We start from the raw sequence: 15455 nt of genomic DNA on the forward strand, positions 1-15455 counted from the left end.
AGCATCTCATAAGGGAAGGAACATTCATGCTATGTTTGATTTCATTCAATTCAGTGGTTCTTTAGAAGAAGACTTTTGTATGCATTTCCCATAGGATCCTATGTTAAACTAAGTCCCCCACTGGCGGCCATCTTGAATGATGGATCGTCCACAAAGTAACAACACTTGGTCAGCATCTCATAAGGAACATTTATGCTATGTTTGGTTTCATTCCATTCAGTGGTTCTCTATAAGAAGAAACTTGTATATATTCCCCATAGGGTCCTATGTTAAACTCAGTCCCCCACTGGAGGCCATCTTCGACGTTGAAATGGCGACAAAGTAACAGCACTTGGTCAGTATCTCATTAGGAACATTCATGCTATGTTTGGTTTCATCCCATTCAGTGGTTCTCTAAAAGAAGTCATTTGTATGCATTTCCCATAGGGTCCTATGTTAAACTAAGCCCCCGCTGGCGGCCATCTTGGATGATGGATAGGCAACAAAGTAACAACACTTGGTCAGCACCTCATAAGGAACATTCATGCTATGGTTTGTTTTATTCCATTCAGTGGTTCTCTAAAAGAAGTCATTTGTATGCATTTCCCATAGGGTCCTATGTTAAACTAAGCCCCCCCCTGGCGGCCATCTTGGATGATGGATCGGCTACAAAGTAACAACACTTCGTCAGCACGTCATAAGAAACATTCATGCCATGTTTGGTTTCATTCCATTCTGTGGTTCTCTAAAAGAAGACATTTGTATATATTTCCCCTGGGTCCTATGTTAAACTAAGTCCCCCGCTGGCGGCAATCTTGGATGATGGATCGGCTACAAAGTAACAACACTTAGTCAACACCTCATAAGGAACATTCATGCCATGTTTGGTTTCATTCCATTTAGTAATTCTCTAAAAGAAGTCATTTGTATGCATTTCACATAGGGTCCTATGTTAAACTAAGTCCCCCCTGGCGGCCATCTTAGATGATGAATCGGCTACAAAGTAACAACACTTGGTCAGCACCTCATAAGGAATATTCATCTCATGTTTGGTTTCAATCCATTTAGTGGTTCTCTAAAAGAAGTCATTTGTATGCATTTCCCATAGGGTCCTATGATAAACTAAGTCCCCCGCTAGCGGCCATCTTGAATGATGGATCGGCTACAAAGAAATAAGGGAACACTTGGTCAGTACCTCATAAGGAACATTCATGCCATGTTTAGTTTCATTCCATTCAGTGGTTCTCTAGAAGAAGTTCAAAATGTAAAAAGTTAACGACAACGACGACGACGGACGACGGACGACCAGGCGCGGATCCAGAGGGGGGTCCGGGGGTTGGAACCCCCCTTTTTTTTGGCCGATCAATGCATTTGAATAGGAGCATTAGCTGGAACCCCCCCCCCCCTTCTTTTACTCTGGGTTGGGACCCCCCTTTTTTTTAAATGGCTGGATCCGCCCCTGACGACGGACGCCAAGTGATGAGAAAAGCTCACTTGGCCCTTCGATCCAGGTGAGCTAAACAAAGATATATTCAAAATTCTTATTTATATCACCTATATACACGATTATGGTTGAAAGATGTCAAACGAACGAATTAAACGAACATTTCCTTAACATATTGTACAATTCATTTGGCCTAATTTTTATAAAGTTTTAAACATTTAAATGAACATGACAAGGAAGGCAATTGTTTACAAATGTCGATAGTCTATACGAGAAAGAGAAAGTAGGGTTTGTGTCGACTAGAAACTCAAGTTATTTGACAAAAATTTGGACCACCAGTTAGCAAGTACGTGCACGTGTTACTTTAAGTTAAGTTTGTGTATCTTATATCAACTATATATTTTATATTCTCTGTACACATAGTGCGGTGACAGAAGTGTAAAAAGTCGTCTAGATCGCGAGTTTAATCTCCCCAAATAACACACGGCTGAAAATGGTCTTAACTTAAAGACAAATATGTCTTCTTTCGTTTTTGCCCTGTCGTCAAAATTTCGTACGGTCACGTTTTTCTAAAAAGTCGTTTTAATGACTAGTAGTATATTGGAGAGTTTCAACCCCCCTTTTTCAAAATGAAAAATTGTGTATGTTTGCTTAAATTTAATGGAAATAGTTTTTCCTGGAGCTAATTTTATATATCAAAATATTCTATTCCGTTTTTTATTTTCTTCTAATCTATAAAATTTGCGAAGTTTGGACTGTTCAAAATTGAGGTAATTTTAATTGCAAATTTAGACACAAACTTCAGTTTCTTCTTCATAGTAGTTATAAAGATTATCCCATTATATGTTAAGCATATAGTAATTCATAAAACTAATAAGTGATAAAAATTTCGGAACCAAAATATGAAAGAAACCTTAAGAAATCAATGGAATAAGAATGAGAAAAAAACTTCAATTTCAACACGGAACTGAATCACTTGCCTTCCGTCACATTTTGTGTATTAGTCAATAATTTGCTCTCAACTGATACATGGAATTACTACCTTTTTCGTTATTATATACACATATTTTCATTAATGTACACTGATATATGCCACATACGTTGTTTGAATATGTTTATATTCTATGGTTTTTTGTTATAAAACATCAAATATACTTTGTCAGAAAAGTCTTATTGTAAAATCAAAATAATTGACGGATAGTTTCAGTAAATATTCCGTGATATATTAAGTCCGTTGCAACTTGCTCCATTTAGTCCAAAGAAAAGACAAAAGTCGTTAAATTTTATGCAGTGCTTAAAAAAATCCACTGAAATTTGAATCAGATGAGCGTATTAAGAATGTTTTATCCGTGTCAGATAAGGTTAAAGTTAAAACAGGTTCCCGTCCATCTTTTAAACTTAAAGCACTGTCGTTTTGATTGCATTACAAATTATTTGCTAAAAACGAAAAAAAATAAATCCAAACCCGTGGAAGCAGATATATCAGATCACGATACTACTTTTACTAAGTTTTTTTTTGGCTATTGAAAACAATTTAATGGTTATTCCCATGACACCGTTACTTGATAAATATAGATCTTTCCTTCCTGCTGATTCAGATTTAAAACATTCTACTTGTAAAATGCAGTCTAAACTCATTTCGGCTGTTGTCTGCTCTATATATGGTCGGTTTGTTGTCGCTTTGACATTCACCATTTCCTTTCTCAATTTCATCATTTGATTTTTATGGAAATTCAGTTGTCAAACAATTTCAACAAGTTCAAGGCAAATATAACAATATTTAGTAGCAAAACAACTATTCGAGATGTCATATCAGCTGCTAGTCAATTGAAAACTGACCTCGGAATCTCAATGTCAACTGTAATAGATACAAATCGCGGACAAATGTTTCATTCCGCTGCAAGTATGCTTAGAAAAGACATCGAGACTCTACAGAAGAATACCCAACTTCGGATGAATTGTCTCTTCCTTCTTCAATTCAGCCAATGCCTTCGTATTTATTGCAATTCATTTTATGGTTACTCGATGAAATTGCATACAGCTAAGACTATTCTCGGAAAATGGCACCAGAGAAATTGCGTAAATCTTAATCAAATGTTGAGTCAGTCGTTTGTGTGGCCTTTTCCCCCCTCCTTTTCATTTAGGATTGGCATTACAAATGTACCATGAGTTTTGTTTAAAACACCTTTTTGAAACTTTGAATGCCAATGGATTTTAAGCTTCTAAAAATGAGGTCCGACGCTAGTACGCTATCTCATGTGTTGCCAACCATGAAATTGAGCAAATTCAAGATAGTGTGTTCGTCTCGGATAATGTTTTCCCATCATATTTGCAGACAAGCATATGGATGCCATCGCAGTTTCCAAAAACCCCTTTAGAGCTCTGTTGAATTTTGGATGAATTGATAGGAATGGTTTGAAGCTGTTATTTTTTAGGAACAAATGTCTTCGGATTTCCTACAATACCTTGTCTGTACTTGTAAAGAAAAACTCAAAATAAGGTGTTTGCTTTGAGCAGCACCTTTCATGTGTAGACCTGTGGCCATGAGTGAAATGTGTAGAAATATTAAAACATGTCTTGTGACGGTTGATGAAAAAGAAGATGATGGGGATGACGGTTGATTAGGTATAAAGCTTTTTGCACTGGTACACACGGTCCCAGGACCCAGGTTAGGGGAGTGTTGACGCGCCCTTAAAAAAGTTATAACCCGCCACATTCTGTATGTGTCTGTTTCAAGTCACGAGACGGTAATGCAGTGTTTGCCGTTTGTTTCTATAAACTATATGTGTTTCTTTCTTATTTATTTTGTATATTAATCAAGTCGATAAATTTTTCGTTTATTTTACATTATTCATTTCGGGAATTTAAGACTATGCAGTATAACTTTTACTCATTGTTGAAGTCCGTACGGGACCTATAATTGTAAATTTATGTCTCTTTTGGTCTCATTTGGAAAGTTACACGTAATTGTCTCATTTGCAATCATATCACATCTTCTTTTTCTTATATGGAATACGTTTAAAGTTTGTGGTACTTTGCAAGGAAAAAAAGGGGGGATATAGGTACAAAACCTATAATATAATAGATATTTACCAGAGTTAAATACACAACAACAGATTATACTATGGAAGCAGTATTAATTGTGAAAAACAACCAAAAACAGTGAGTAGTCTATAAAAAACCTAAAGTATCCGCAAATTCAATTTGAGGTCATATTTGACTGAAGAGTTATATTGCTTTGGTTTGATACCTCAACCAAAATGATAGTTTAAAAAATAATTTTAAAGTATTGCCATGCATGACACTTGATTTTTTAACCGAAATTGAAATTTTTCATAAGGTTAAGGTGCTCAAAACATTTAATAGGTTGAAAACTTGATTTTTGAAGTTTTGTTTATAAAACGTCGTTTTAGGAATTATTTTGATAAAAAAAAATATCAATGATTAAGGTTAATGTATAAAAACAAACTTAATAAAGCCAAAACAGTATCATTTGTATTTAGGTATAGTTTAGAAATAAAAAAAAAATGTCAAAATTCAAACCCTCCCAAATTTTCACAGATTTTTACATATGACCTTTGACCTCAATTTAAAAAAAATGTGACCATATCAATTCATGACGACAGGCATAGTATTATACTACACGATTTCCTCTTTCCAATGATATATAATATAGGTGTGTGTTCGGTGGGGAGATTAAATTGAAAAAAAAATCTGCCTTCAGTCACCGCACTAACACTTATTACTTTGTACATTGTAGCAAACCTTACTATATGAGTGTTTATAGTTTGGCATGCATTAACGGAAAGAATCTTTGTGCAATTATTAAAGGAGTTTTAAAACAATGTAATCTTCCACTAATAGAACTAACGAATTTGGATGAAGTACATATGATATAGACTAAAAAATGTTCTACGTAAACCTCCTTAAACAACAATAAAAATGTTATAAGGTACAAACAACATTCCACTTCCCACTTCGCTTCCTTTTCCTAAATCAAACTTCTTACTCCTATATCCCACATCCCCACTTTTGTATCCCCTATATCCCACATCCCTACCTTTTACCCCTTATATCCCACATCCCTACCTTTTTACCCCTATATCACACATCCCCACTTATTTACCCCTTATATCCCACATCTCTTACTTTAATATAAATGTAAGTCATATTAAAAGCATAAATGAAAACATACATGAAAAGCAATATCACAATCAATCTCGAGCAATCAATAGTGTGACTTTGATGATATTGAAAGACTGGTCGACCTGATTTACACTGATTTCAGCTTTCCAATTGTGAACTTTCCATTTTTAAGTAGCAACATTCCAGCAGCACCTGCATACGGGGTATATATATCTCCCAATTGATACGATATTCCCGTGCTTGCATTTCCTATCATGATTTTCTTGATAGAGGGTTGCTGCACACAAGGAAGCTATTAAACCAAGAGTTCCAAATGGTGAAGTTGAAATCATCCCTTCGTAAATTTTACGGACGCCATCACGAGTTGGTTGACCGTTATGGAATAACTGTTTCACAAATGATATCGGATATGTTCCTTACGTCGTAACTACAATCCCCTTCCCTTTCATGAATGTGACCTACGAATTAGAATATTTACCGGATTTGTTATCACATAAGCAACACGACGGATGCCACATGTGGAGCAGGATCTGGTTACCCTTCCGAAGAACCTGATATCACCTCTTTGGTGGGGTTCGTGTTGTTTGTTCTTTAGTTTTCTATGTTGTGTCATGTGTACTATTGTTTGTCTGTTTATCTTTTTCATTTTAGCCACGGCGTTGTCAGTTTATTTTCGATTTATGAGTTTGACTGTCCCTTTGGTATCTTTCGTCCCTCTTTTACACACTGCATGTTAGGAAAGCAATGAAATGACAATGTGTACATTTAAACAACAAACTCAGAAAACGACTACATTGTCATATATTGTCATTTAATTTACCTAGTAGCACTTTGTCCTTCCCCCTTTTTTATTCGTATGTAAAAAGGAATATACGTGGTGTAAAAATTACGCTTATGAATCTCGACCAGAGACCAAATGACATAAATGTACGCTGTATGTTACCATACTGCATTCAATCATGAGAAAACTGATACTGTACCATAAACTATTAATAAAATGTATATATAAGACCTGTGCCGGGATATATAAACCGATTGAAACCAGGAAACGAAAACGAACAGTTAAATTCAGAGAGTTTTTATTCAAAATTGAACTGTTATAGTATGCAATACATATATATCTTTATAGTCTTTAATAATACATTACTACCTTAGAACGCTACACATGCAGTTCGTAAATCATATTGTGTGCTTTTTATATCTGAAAATACATTAACGATGCAAGGAATCCGAATAGCTACAGAAATATAACTACTACTGCATTTTGTTCTGCAGTTTTGGCCAATTATTCTCTATCCTTTGAACCCTACCCAAACTCTCCTCTTTCTGCCTTCTGAAAAAATATCTTAAAAATGTTTGTTTTTTTTATATATTTTTTTCAAGAATGAGTGATAAAGGGAAAAAGAAGGGTAAAATGTCCCAAACGACACCAGCAAAAGGGACACGACAATCTCCGAGAATTAAGAAACCAGAACAACCGGAAGCCATGGATACAGCAACAGAATTATCTAACAGTGCTGACAAATTACAATCGTTAAAAATAACAGAAAAGAAAGAAAACACTCTTCCTGGTTTTTATGAGGAATTAAAACTTCCCAGAGCGCTTTATGATTTAGCAGAATCTATCCAGAAGTCGTCAAACAAAGTTCTTGCAAATAAAGACGTTCAGAAGAATTTTGAAGAAGCTCAACAAATTTTTCAGGTAAAATGAGGCAAACAATTACCCGAAATTCCAAATAAAGAAAAGTTAGTTTCTTTGACGTATTTTAATTGGTGCTTAGTTCTGCATTAATGTAAATCTCCTAGCTTGTATGCAAAGTTGCGGGATATACTAATCATACTAGTGAATCAAAAATCACCGACTTCAGTTTTTTATTTTCACAAATATATGCATACATGCGTATTCCATTTAAGTGTTAAAGTTGAATTTTAGTCAGGCTTTCGAAAGTTTTACGGATGCCATCATAATGACATCATGAATTGGATTGTTCGTTATGGCGGGAATACCCGTGTTACATATGACCACTGATATGTCCCACTTATCGTTATCACTTTCCGATCCTTCCCTCAATTCTAACATTAACCGAACACCACCTATTATTGGGTTTTCACTTGATTGAGCAACATGACGGGTGACACATTAGACACAGGAACCGCTTGCCTCTCCGAAACACATTAGTTGATTCTCGTTTTTTGGGGGCGTTCTTATGGCTTAGAATTTATTATGTAAAGTTTTGTTGTTGTTGTTTGTCCTTTTTTCGTTTTATTTTTACTAAGAAGTTGTCGTTTTTATTGGACTAATTATTTTCGATTCCCCCCCCAACTTTTTCTGAACACACGAAAAGGTTCCATTCGTGACAGAGTTAATTACATTATGATAAATTGTATAATATTTGTCATGTATTCTCATGACAGGGATGGGCAACACCAGTGAAAGGACAAGAATCAAAAGGCAGAAGTAATAAAAGAAAACGTTCAGAGTAAGTTACATGCAATTGCATTCGATTTATTCACACGTTCTGAATAGAAACCTTTTTAAAACGCATTCGAGTTAGAAATAAACATACTTATACTTATACTAATTCTAATTTTTTTTTGTAAATGTAATAGCTATGTCTTTAAAATAAAAACTGTTTTCTGTCCTACACCAAGTGCATTTTTTGTTGTTGTAAATTAACATTCCTTTGAAAACATTCTGTATTCCTTTGTCAAAATCCATCTTCAGGCATTCTTAAAACTTCTTAAAAAAATACAAACGAATCTATTATGCCTTCAATTTAAGTGAGGATTGACAGCCTTTATTTGAAAAGAGATCCGTGTGTGAATTAATTTCATTGATACCCTTTACTTTCAATATCTATCACAGTGGCCAGAACGGAGATGGAATACTGACACCCGTAGAAATTACTGAACTACAGGACAGTGCAAAGAAGTGAGTTTATTGATGAGTTAATTGCATAGTTCAATTTATGAGTTCTGACTGTAATTCGTGTACATATCCACACTGGTTAAAGTTTCGATTCTGATATGGAATAGTGTTAATTGAAATTAATGTATTTCTCCCGTTTTGATTTGATCGGTTAATTTGATAATTTGATACTGTAGTACAAGTAGAATGTTTTTATTTTCAGTGAGAATTTAAAAAAAAATATAACTTCACTAGAACCATTTAATCTTGAAGTTGCTTATGACGCAAGAAACCCGTTTTTGATATATTGTGTCATTTTTATTATAAATAAGAAATAAGAGTTTTTCATAGCATAACTTGTGTGCTTACTGGGAAGTGATCCTTGCACTTCATAATTGAATAATTGGTTTATAGATTGAAAGAAGAACTTACCAAACAACAAGAAGAAAAAGCACTATTGAGTAAAGTAAGAGATAATGTAATAGAGCAACTAAAGGATGACAATAGAAAGTTACAACAGGATTTAACCAGTAACAAGGAAACTATTGCTACAACGGAGCAACTCGGAAAAATAGAGATGAATAAGCGGACAATGGAAATCCAATTTTTAGAAGAAAAATTGAGAAAGGCTCATACAGAAATTACGAAGCTGAAAGAAACGATTGAGGAAAACGAGAAAAAGTTTCTTGAAAAAACCGTAGTACAAAATGGAGAAGAAATGCCAAACGAAAAAGACACAAAGTCAGAAGAATTTTTACAAGAATTAAAAAGCCTACAAAATCAACTTATTGAGGAGCAAAAAGCTCACCAGAAAACCAAGAAAGAAGAAAAACTTGAAAGGGAAGAACTTCAAAAGTTGAAGGAAGAACTTCTATACGAGAAAGATACATTAACAAATGAACTTACACAAGTTAGGGCAGACAAACAACAGAAAAACGAAGAATTAGAAAGCATTGGTAATGAACTGATAAGGAGTAGTGATTTTAATGAAAGAAAGAGTCGAGAGTGTGAGTCTCTAAAGGACCAAATTGGGCAAATGCAGAATGAATTGAAACAGAAAAACGAAGAATTAGACGATCTACGAAACAGGTATGTACATGTATGTTTAATGTCTTTTTACTAATCAAATGCAACCTGAATGTACATTACACGTTCAATCATTTGTAAAAAGGAGAACCGTGGTGTAGTGGTTAGCGCTTCAGACTACAAACACGATGGTACCTTGTCAATGAGATCACCGTTCGGGGGGGGGGGGGGGGGGGATTCCAGGGACTGAATTTGTGGCTCTCCCTCGACATCATTTGCGAGTATGGTCTTGAGAAACCATGATAGTCCGTCGAGAGGGGACGATACATGGATGACCCATGTTAGGAGAGAGCAATTAACTCTTACACGTAAAAGACACTCTTGTAGATTGCGAAAGCATCGCTTTTTCAGTCTTTTGGTATTTATTTATTTATATTTTAGGGGAGGGTGTAATTTTTTTTATCATTTTAACAAATGCTTCATAGTTCACGGTTTTAAATGGTGTTTTATTTAAGTCTTGTGGTTAATGCTCCAGAATATGAACATAATGGTTTACTTTTTATAAATTGTGACTGGATGGAGAGTTGACTCATTGACACTCGTGATTCGGTCATGTCCTAACAATTTATGTGTTTGACGTAGACAAATAACAAATTTTCAAAGTCTTCCAGATTTCTTCTTATTAAGACACGTCTCAAACCACAGTAGGCGCTCTAGTAATGTCCCAGATGATACTCCGTGTTTAAAAATACCACCTCAGTGTAGATATTAATTCAAAATATTTTTTTGTTTTAATATTTTTGTCTTTGTTGATTTATAAAACGTTGTAACACAGCTATGCACGCATTGCACTTTACCTGCAGCAGTAGTCTATTTGTTTATTACTAGTATAATGATTTCAACCAGATTGGACTGTTGGTCCACGAAAGTATCACAAACCCAGTATCCAGTATATGAAATACGGATTGTGTAATAAGATTTGCTATTTCAATTTCACGTTTTGGAACTGAATATTTTGTATTTAGGAATACAAATACACCATGATCATGCAAAGCTCTGATTTTTTACCCGATTTGAGAAACATTTTTGTCTTTTTGTTAAAAAGCTCTTAATTTTTTTTAATGAGCTTTGGATTTTCAAAAAATTCGCCCATTACTGAAGAAGTATTAATTGTCGAAATGTGCATCTGGTGCAGAAAAAAATGGTACCGTTATTGTTATTGAACACGTGCAAAATAGAGGAATAAAACAACATTGATGTTCAAGTATATATTCCAACAGCCTGTACGTTTTATGTTTTTAGATTGAGCTCTTTATCAGCCAGCAAGTTAGACGGGGATCCAAACATAACAGATCTTGGAGACCCCAACAGACCCTTAAAACTAGTAGAAAGGTACCAACAACTGTACGACAATCTTTGGACCGATATATTCGACGAACTTACTGATTCGTATCACGATGTGGGTAGCAGCAGTGAAAGAGAAAAAATGGCTGCTATGGAGATCATGTCAATTTTTGAGGTGTTTAATTCAGTAATTTTCATTAACTCGTAATTCTTTCCTTCTACAAAACTTATTTTATTGCTTTATTAAGAGTAAATCACAATGCTATGAACATTCATAGTATATACTACAAGACTTATAATTTAGTATGCCAAACGGACGTTTTGTCAACACAAGACTCATCAGTGGCGCTCGAATGAAAACAGAGATACTGTTAAGTTGAAAAAGCGTAAACAAGCAAATGAAAAAAAGTTGGACCAATTAGAACTAAGGCGGCAAAACCATCAATCAATCAAATTGCATGTCTTTTAAATTCAACATTCCGTTATAACAGCCTTCTTGACATGCTTAGTGGAAATGTGGAACTCTTCTAACTGACATTTCAAATGCTTAAAACCATTAGAATATTTTATACTAGTTTCCTCATTTAGATCGCTTCGTGACATTGTTATATTATGTTTTTTTTTCAATATTTGTTTTTGCTTTCGAAGTTGTAATCTTGATTTAATGAAATAGAGGGAAGTGTACATTAAGAACACTCCTAATTGCTACTACACACATTTAAAGCCAGTGACTACCGAACTTTATATTTTTCTTAATCCTTTTATTTTTGGACAGAGAGTGCTACAGTTTTGTAAACATTTAGTAGAAGACCAAGAGAAAACTATCATATCAACGCTCACATGTTGTTCTCCAGACAATCTGGTTCGTATGTTTTGTTCATATTCCCCAAAGCTCATGTAGTTACGTTGTCGTTCAGTATGTTATGTTATAAAATAGTACATGTAGTATAACTACTTGTATTACATTGAAAGGAGTATGACCAGGAAGACATAATTTGACCCGAAAATACATGCAGTCTTTGTAATATCATGTATCTTATTTCTTCGTGAACGTTCGTCTTTATATCTCTGATGTATGAACGTGGTTATAAATGTGAACATGACTATGAGAGCACCTTTTAGAGCAACATAGTGCTCTTCTAAGTCTTTTTGTTTGAAAAAAAAAAATGATTGCTACGATCATCGATTTTTCCAATTGTTCATCCTCTTCCTCGGACACATTGTTAACACAGCAAGAGAAATGCTCATACAAGGAAGACAGGACAAAGCTCATAATAGTGACATTAAATCTCCAAAGATTCTATATTAACCTGAATGGTTGAAAGCTGGGTGGGTATTTATAAAACGAATACTGGGCTCGATCATAATAGTCAATCCTTAAATAGCAAGTTAATTTTTAGTAAACTTCTTTGCATCTTGATTGTATCGACTGTTATGAGTTTTAAATAATAAGCTCCTCCATTATTTATATTCAACTATTGAACAACTAAGTGCAATCTGGTTTCATTCACATGTAATTTTTTTTTTTTAGGATCAAAATGCCAGCAATATAGATATATCAACGATTAGAAATATTAGGAAATCAAATGCTCAACAAACACTGCCATCCATTGTTCAGGTAAAAAACATGTCAAACTCATATGTCATGATGTTATAACATGCATAGATAATGTGGCGGGTTAAACATTGTGTGAGCGCTTAACCCTCCCCTTACCCAAGGTAGTGCAACAACACAACATTCAATTATTATACATTTTTGGATTTTCCTATTGATTGTCAATTTGTTCTAGTTCCAAACATGCATGCAATTTTCGCTACTGGACTGTTGTCAATAAAACAATAATCAATCATATCAATCCGTTTATAATTATATACACATACCAATCTATTTTAAAAGGTATTTTTTACACACAAAAAAACTAGAAAAGATAAACCAGCGTACACATATGAACCATTTTAATTGTTTCAGCAATATGCCAGACAGAATGAACAAGAACTATCCGGGTTGATGAAAGATTTTGCAGAAGAGTGTATAGCTATTTGTTGGTTAACACAAGTACAAGATCCACCAATCGCCTTCGAGTTCAGCTATGCTCATGGAGTTCAACTAGATAAAGACTTAATGAGAGAGTTCACAGTGTCTGGAGATATTGTGGACTTTGTTGTTTGGCCTACCATGAGGCTTACATCAGATGGTCCTGTGATGGTAAAAAGTGTGGTACAACCAATCAAGAAAAAACGTTAAGCTAAAAGTAAACAGAGAAAGTACTTTATTGTGACCTTTACCGTTCCATGTGGAAATTTAACGGTTATTGTTAAGAATGTTTACTGCTAGCCTACTTTTTTTAACAGTTGTAAAGACTATATTCCAAAAAGGCTGTATAATGGATTGCATTTATTATTGTGATATGAAAGTAATGTGCTGAGAAGGATAACGAAACATTTAAGGGGACACAATCTTAATATTTTATTTTTTTTAGAAAAATATTCATATTAATTTTTTTCATCTACCCGCTGAACAACCTTTTTTTAAAACACTAATTTCCATGACTTGATACGGAAGTTGCATATCCAAATCGAATCAAATTAAGTTTTTCGTTGAAATACCAAACGCTGTAAAAAAAAAGGCAACAGTAGTATACAGCTTTTCGAAGGCATCAATCCTTTCATGACACAACTGATATTCGTCTGGAAAACGATGGTTTTTCAGATATCTAGGAAAAAGATTTTTGCTTCCAATGAATTTGCTTCTTGCAGTTGGTAAAAATCAACAATCTTTCTAGAAGCCGATAGTACAAGAAATATTCTGTTAAATTAATCCAGTTAACATTTTTACATTATCTTCTGCTGTACTCTGAAACACTTTAACATTTGTTTTAATATTCGTCGAATTTTGTGTAGATTGTCAATCTTTGATACTCATATAGCTTGTTGAAAAAGTAATGATAATAATTCAGACTAAGGAAAATTGACATTTGTTTTTGACGTGTTCAGTTGATTTGATTTTGTTCGTATTCATGGACTTTTCCTATTTTGAATATGACTTGGGGTTCGGTATTTTGGTTATACCTTTTAAGTATTTTGTATACTCACTTATTCAACAATTGGTATTCTTGTTATACTTTTATTTTTACAATTTATATATATTTTATATGAAAAGATTTATTTTGTTAAATCATCTCTTGACATAAAGATGCCTATTGGGAATTTGTTATTGTTGTAATGTTGTCTCCATGAAAACCACATTCATTGTTATTCAAATTTACAGTATTTACTTCTCAGTTTTTCCATTTTGCTGGATTCAAGATGACATACATTTTGAAGCATTTGTGTATATTAATTTTTGTTTCATATCGAAAGGACAATTTTGTAATGTATATTGTTTTGTTTAAGGTGATACCTAACACTACTCTGTAAAATCAGCTAAACGTTTTAATTACGTTGTGTTGTTAAGGGAATCTTAAGCTTCTCAGTGATCAAATAGTTATCAAAGGTACCAGGATTATAAATTAGCGTTTGACCTACTGCTATATAACCACAGTAATTTTTCTGATAAATTGGTTGGTTTAAATTTTTTGAAATTTTTATATTTTTGTTAAAGAGTCAAAGTAAATACTTTGTCAAAATTTTATTGTTTTAGTTAAATACTAAATACTGTAAGCCATTTCGTTAATGACATCAATTCATTGTCGATGACATATACAATTCTGTAGACTAAACAGACGTATTTAAAACTTACTATATATAATATCATATAGTGTTGCTAAAAAAATGTTAAGAGCTTTTCTGGACAAGATTTCCGACAGCACGATGTTTTGATTTGCTTTATAATTTTCTAAATTTTAACGCTTAAAATTGTACTTGATAGTCAGTCATCATTTATTAGAGGTCATTTATTAATTGCTAGTATTTCTAGATGTAAATAAAATACCATTCAAGGTAAAGTGGTCATTGTGCTATTTCATATCTCTAACACATTCGCGATTGTTATATGCCTCATATATACATTTAACGTGTTGATATTTGATTTTAAATATCCTTAAAAAAATCCCAATTTTAGAGTAAAAACGAGTTGTAACGCCCATTCAGACGATTAATAATTTGTATGATTTGGTTAGCATATAAACAATAGTAAACTTCACGAAATGCATGTTCCAGATGTTCAAGATGTAAATTATAAATATAAATTTAATAAAAGTAGTGATATCTACATCCTTACTGTATTCACAAATCGTTTAGTTTGGCGACACAAACATAGTATGATATAAGATCATATAATGTAACTGTATCATCCATCAAATGCAACGGTTTTTGTATATACGAAACAAGTAAGGAAATTGGTGCATATCATATATTGACAATTTTACTGGCATAATCAACCATGCATTTTGAGGGGGAAACATCACTGTAAAACGGGTCTTTTCAATCATAATTTTGAAGACAGTATACTATCCGATCGACGATTATTAAAACCGAATTCGTCTGTGCGTTGGTGTGTTATATTTTTGCAAATTTGTTTAACTTGGAAAACTTATTTCACTAATTCTGCTTAAGTTTAACCCTTTCCGGACTCATTTTATAAAAAAAAAATCAACGTGTGGTTGTCGA

The 15455-nt window shown here is 33.6% G+C and overlaps 1 protein-coding gene across 1 annotated transcript; it reads left to right on the forward strand.

Moving 5' to 3' along the window:
• Positions 1-1656: 1656 nt before the first annotated feature.
• LOC134696613 (hyaluronan-mediated motility receptor-like) lies at positions 1657-13350 on the forward strand. The gene is made up of 9 exons (XM_063558481.1): positions 1657-1769; positions 6953-7271; positions 7985-8049; positions 8436-8501; positions 8892-9566; positions 10806-11022; positions 11623-11709; positions 12379-12465; positions 12817-13350. Exons 2-9 carry the CDS (start codon positions 6954-6956, stop codon positions 13090-13092), a joined length of 1791 nt encoding a protein of 596 aa, XP_063414551.1. The 5' UTR covers positions 1657-1769; position 6953; the 3' UTR covers positions 13093-13350.
• The last annotated feature ends 2105 nt before the right edge of the window (positions 13351-15455 follow it).

This window comes from Mytilus trossulus, chromosome 14, assembly GCF_036588685.1.
Source record: "Mytilus trossulus isolate FHL-02 chromosome 14, PNRI_Mtr1.1.1.hap1, whole genome shotgun sequence".
Taxonomy (NCBI): Eukaryota; Metazoa; Mollusca; class Bivalvia; order Mytilida; family Mytilidae; genus Mytilus; species Mytilus trossulus.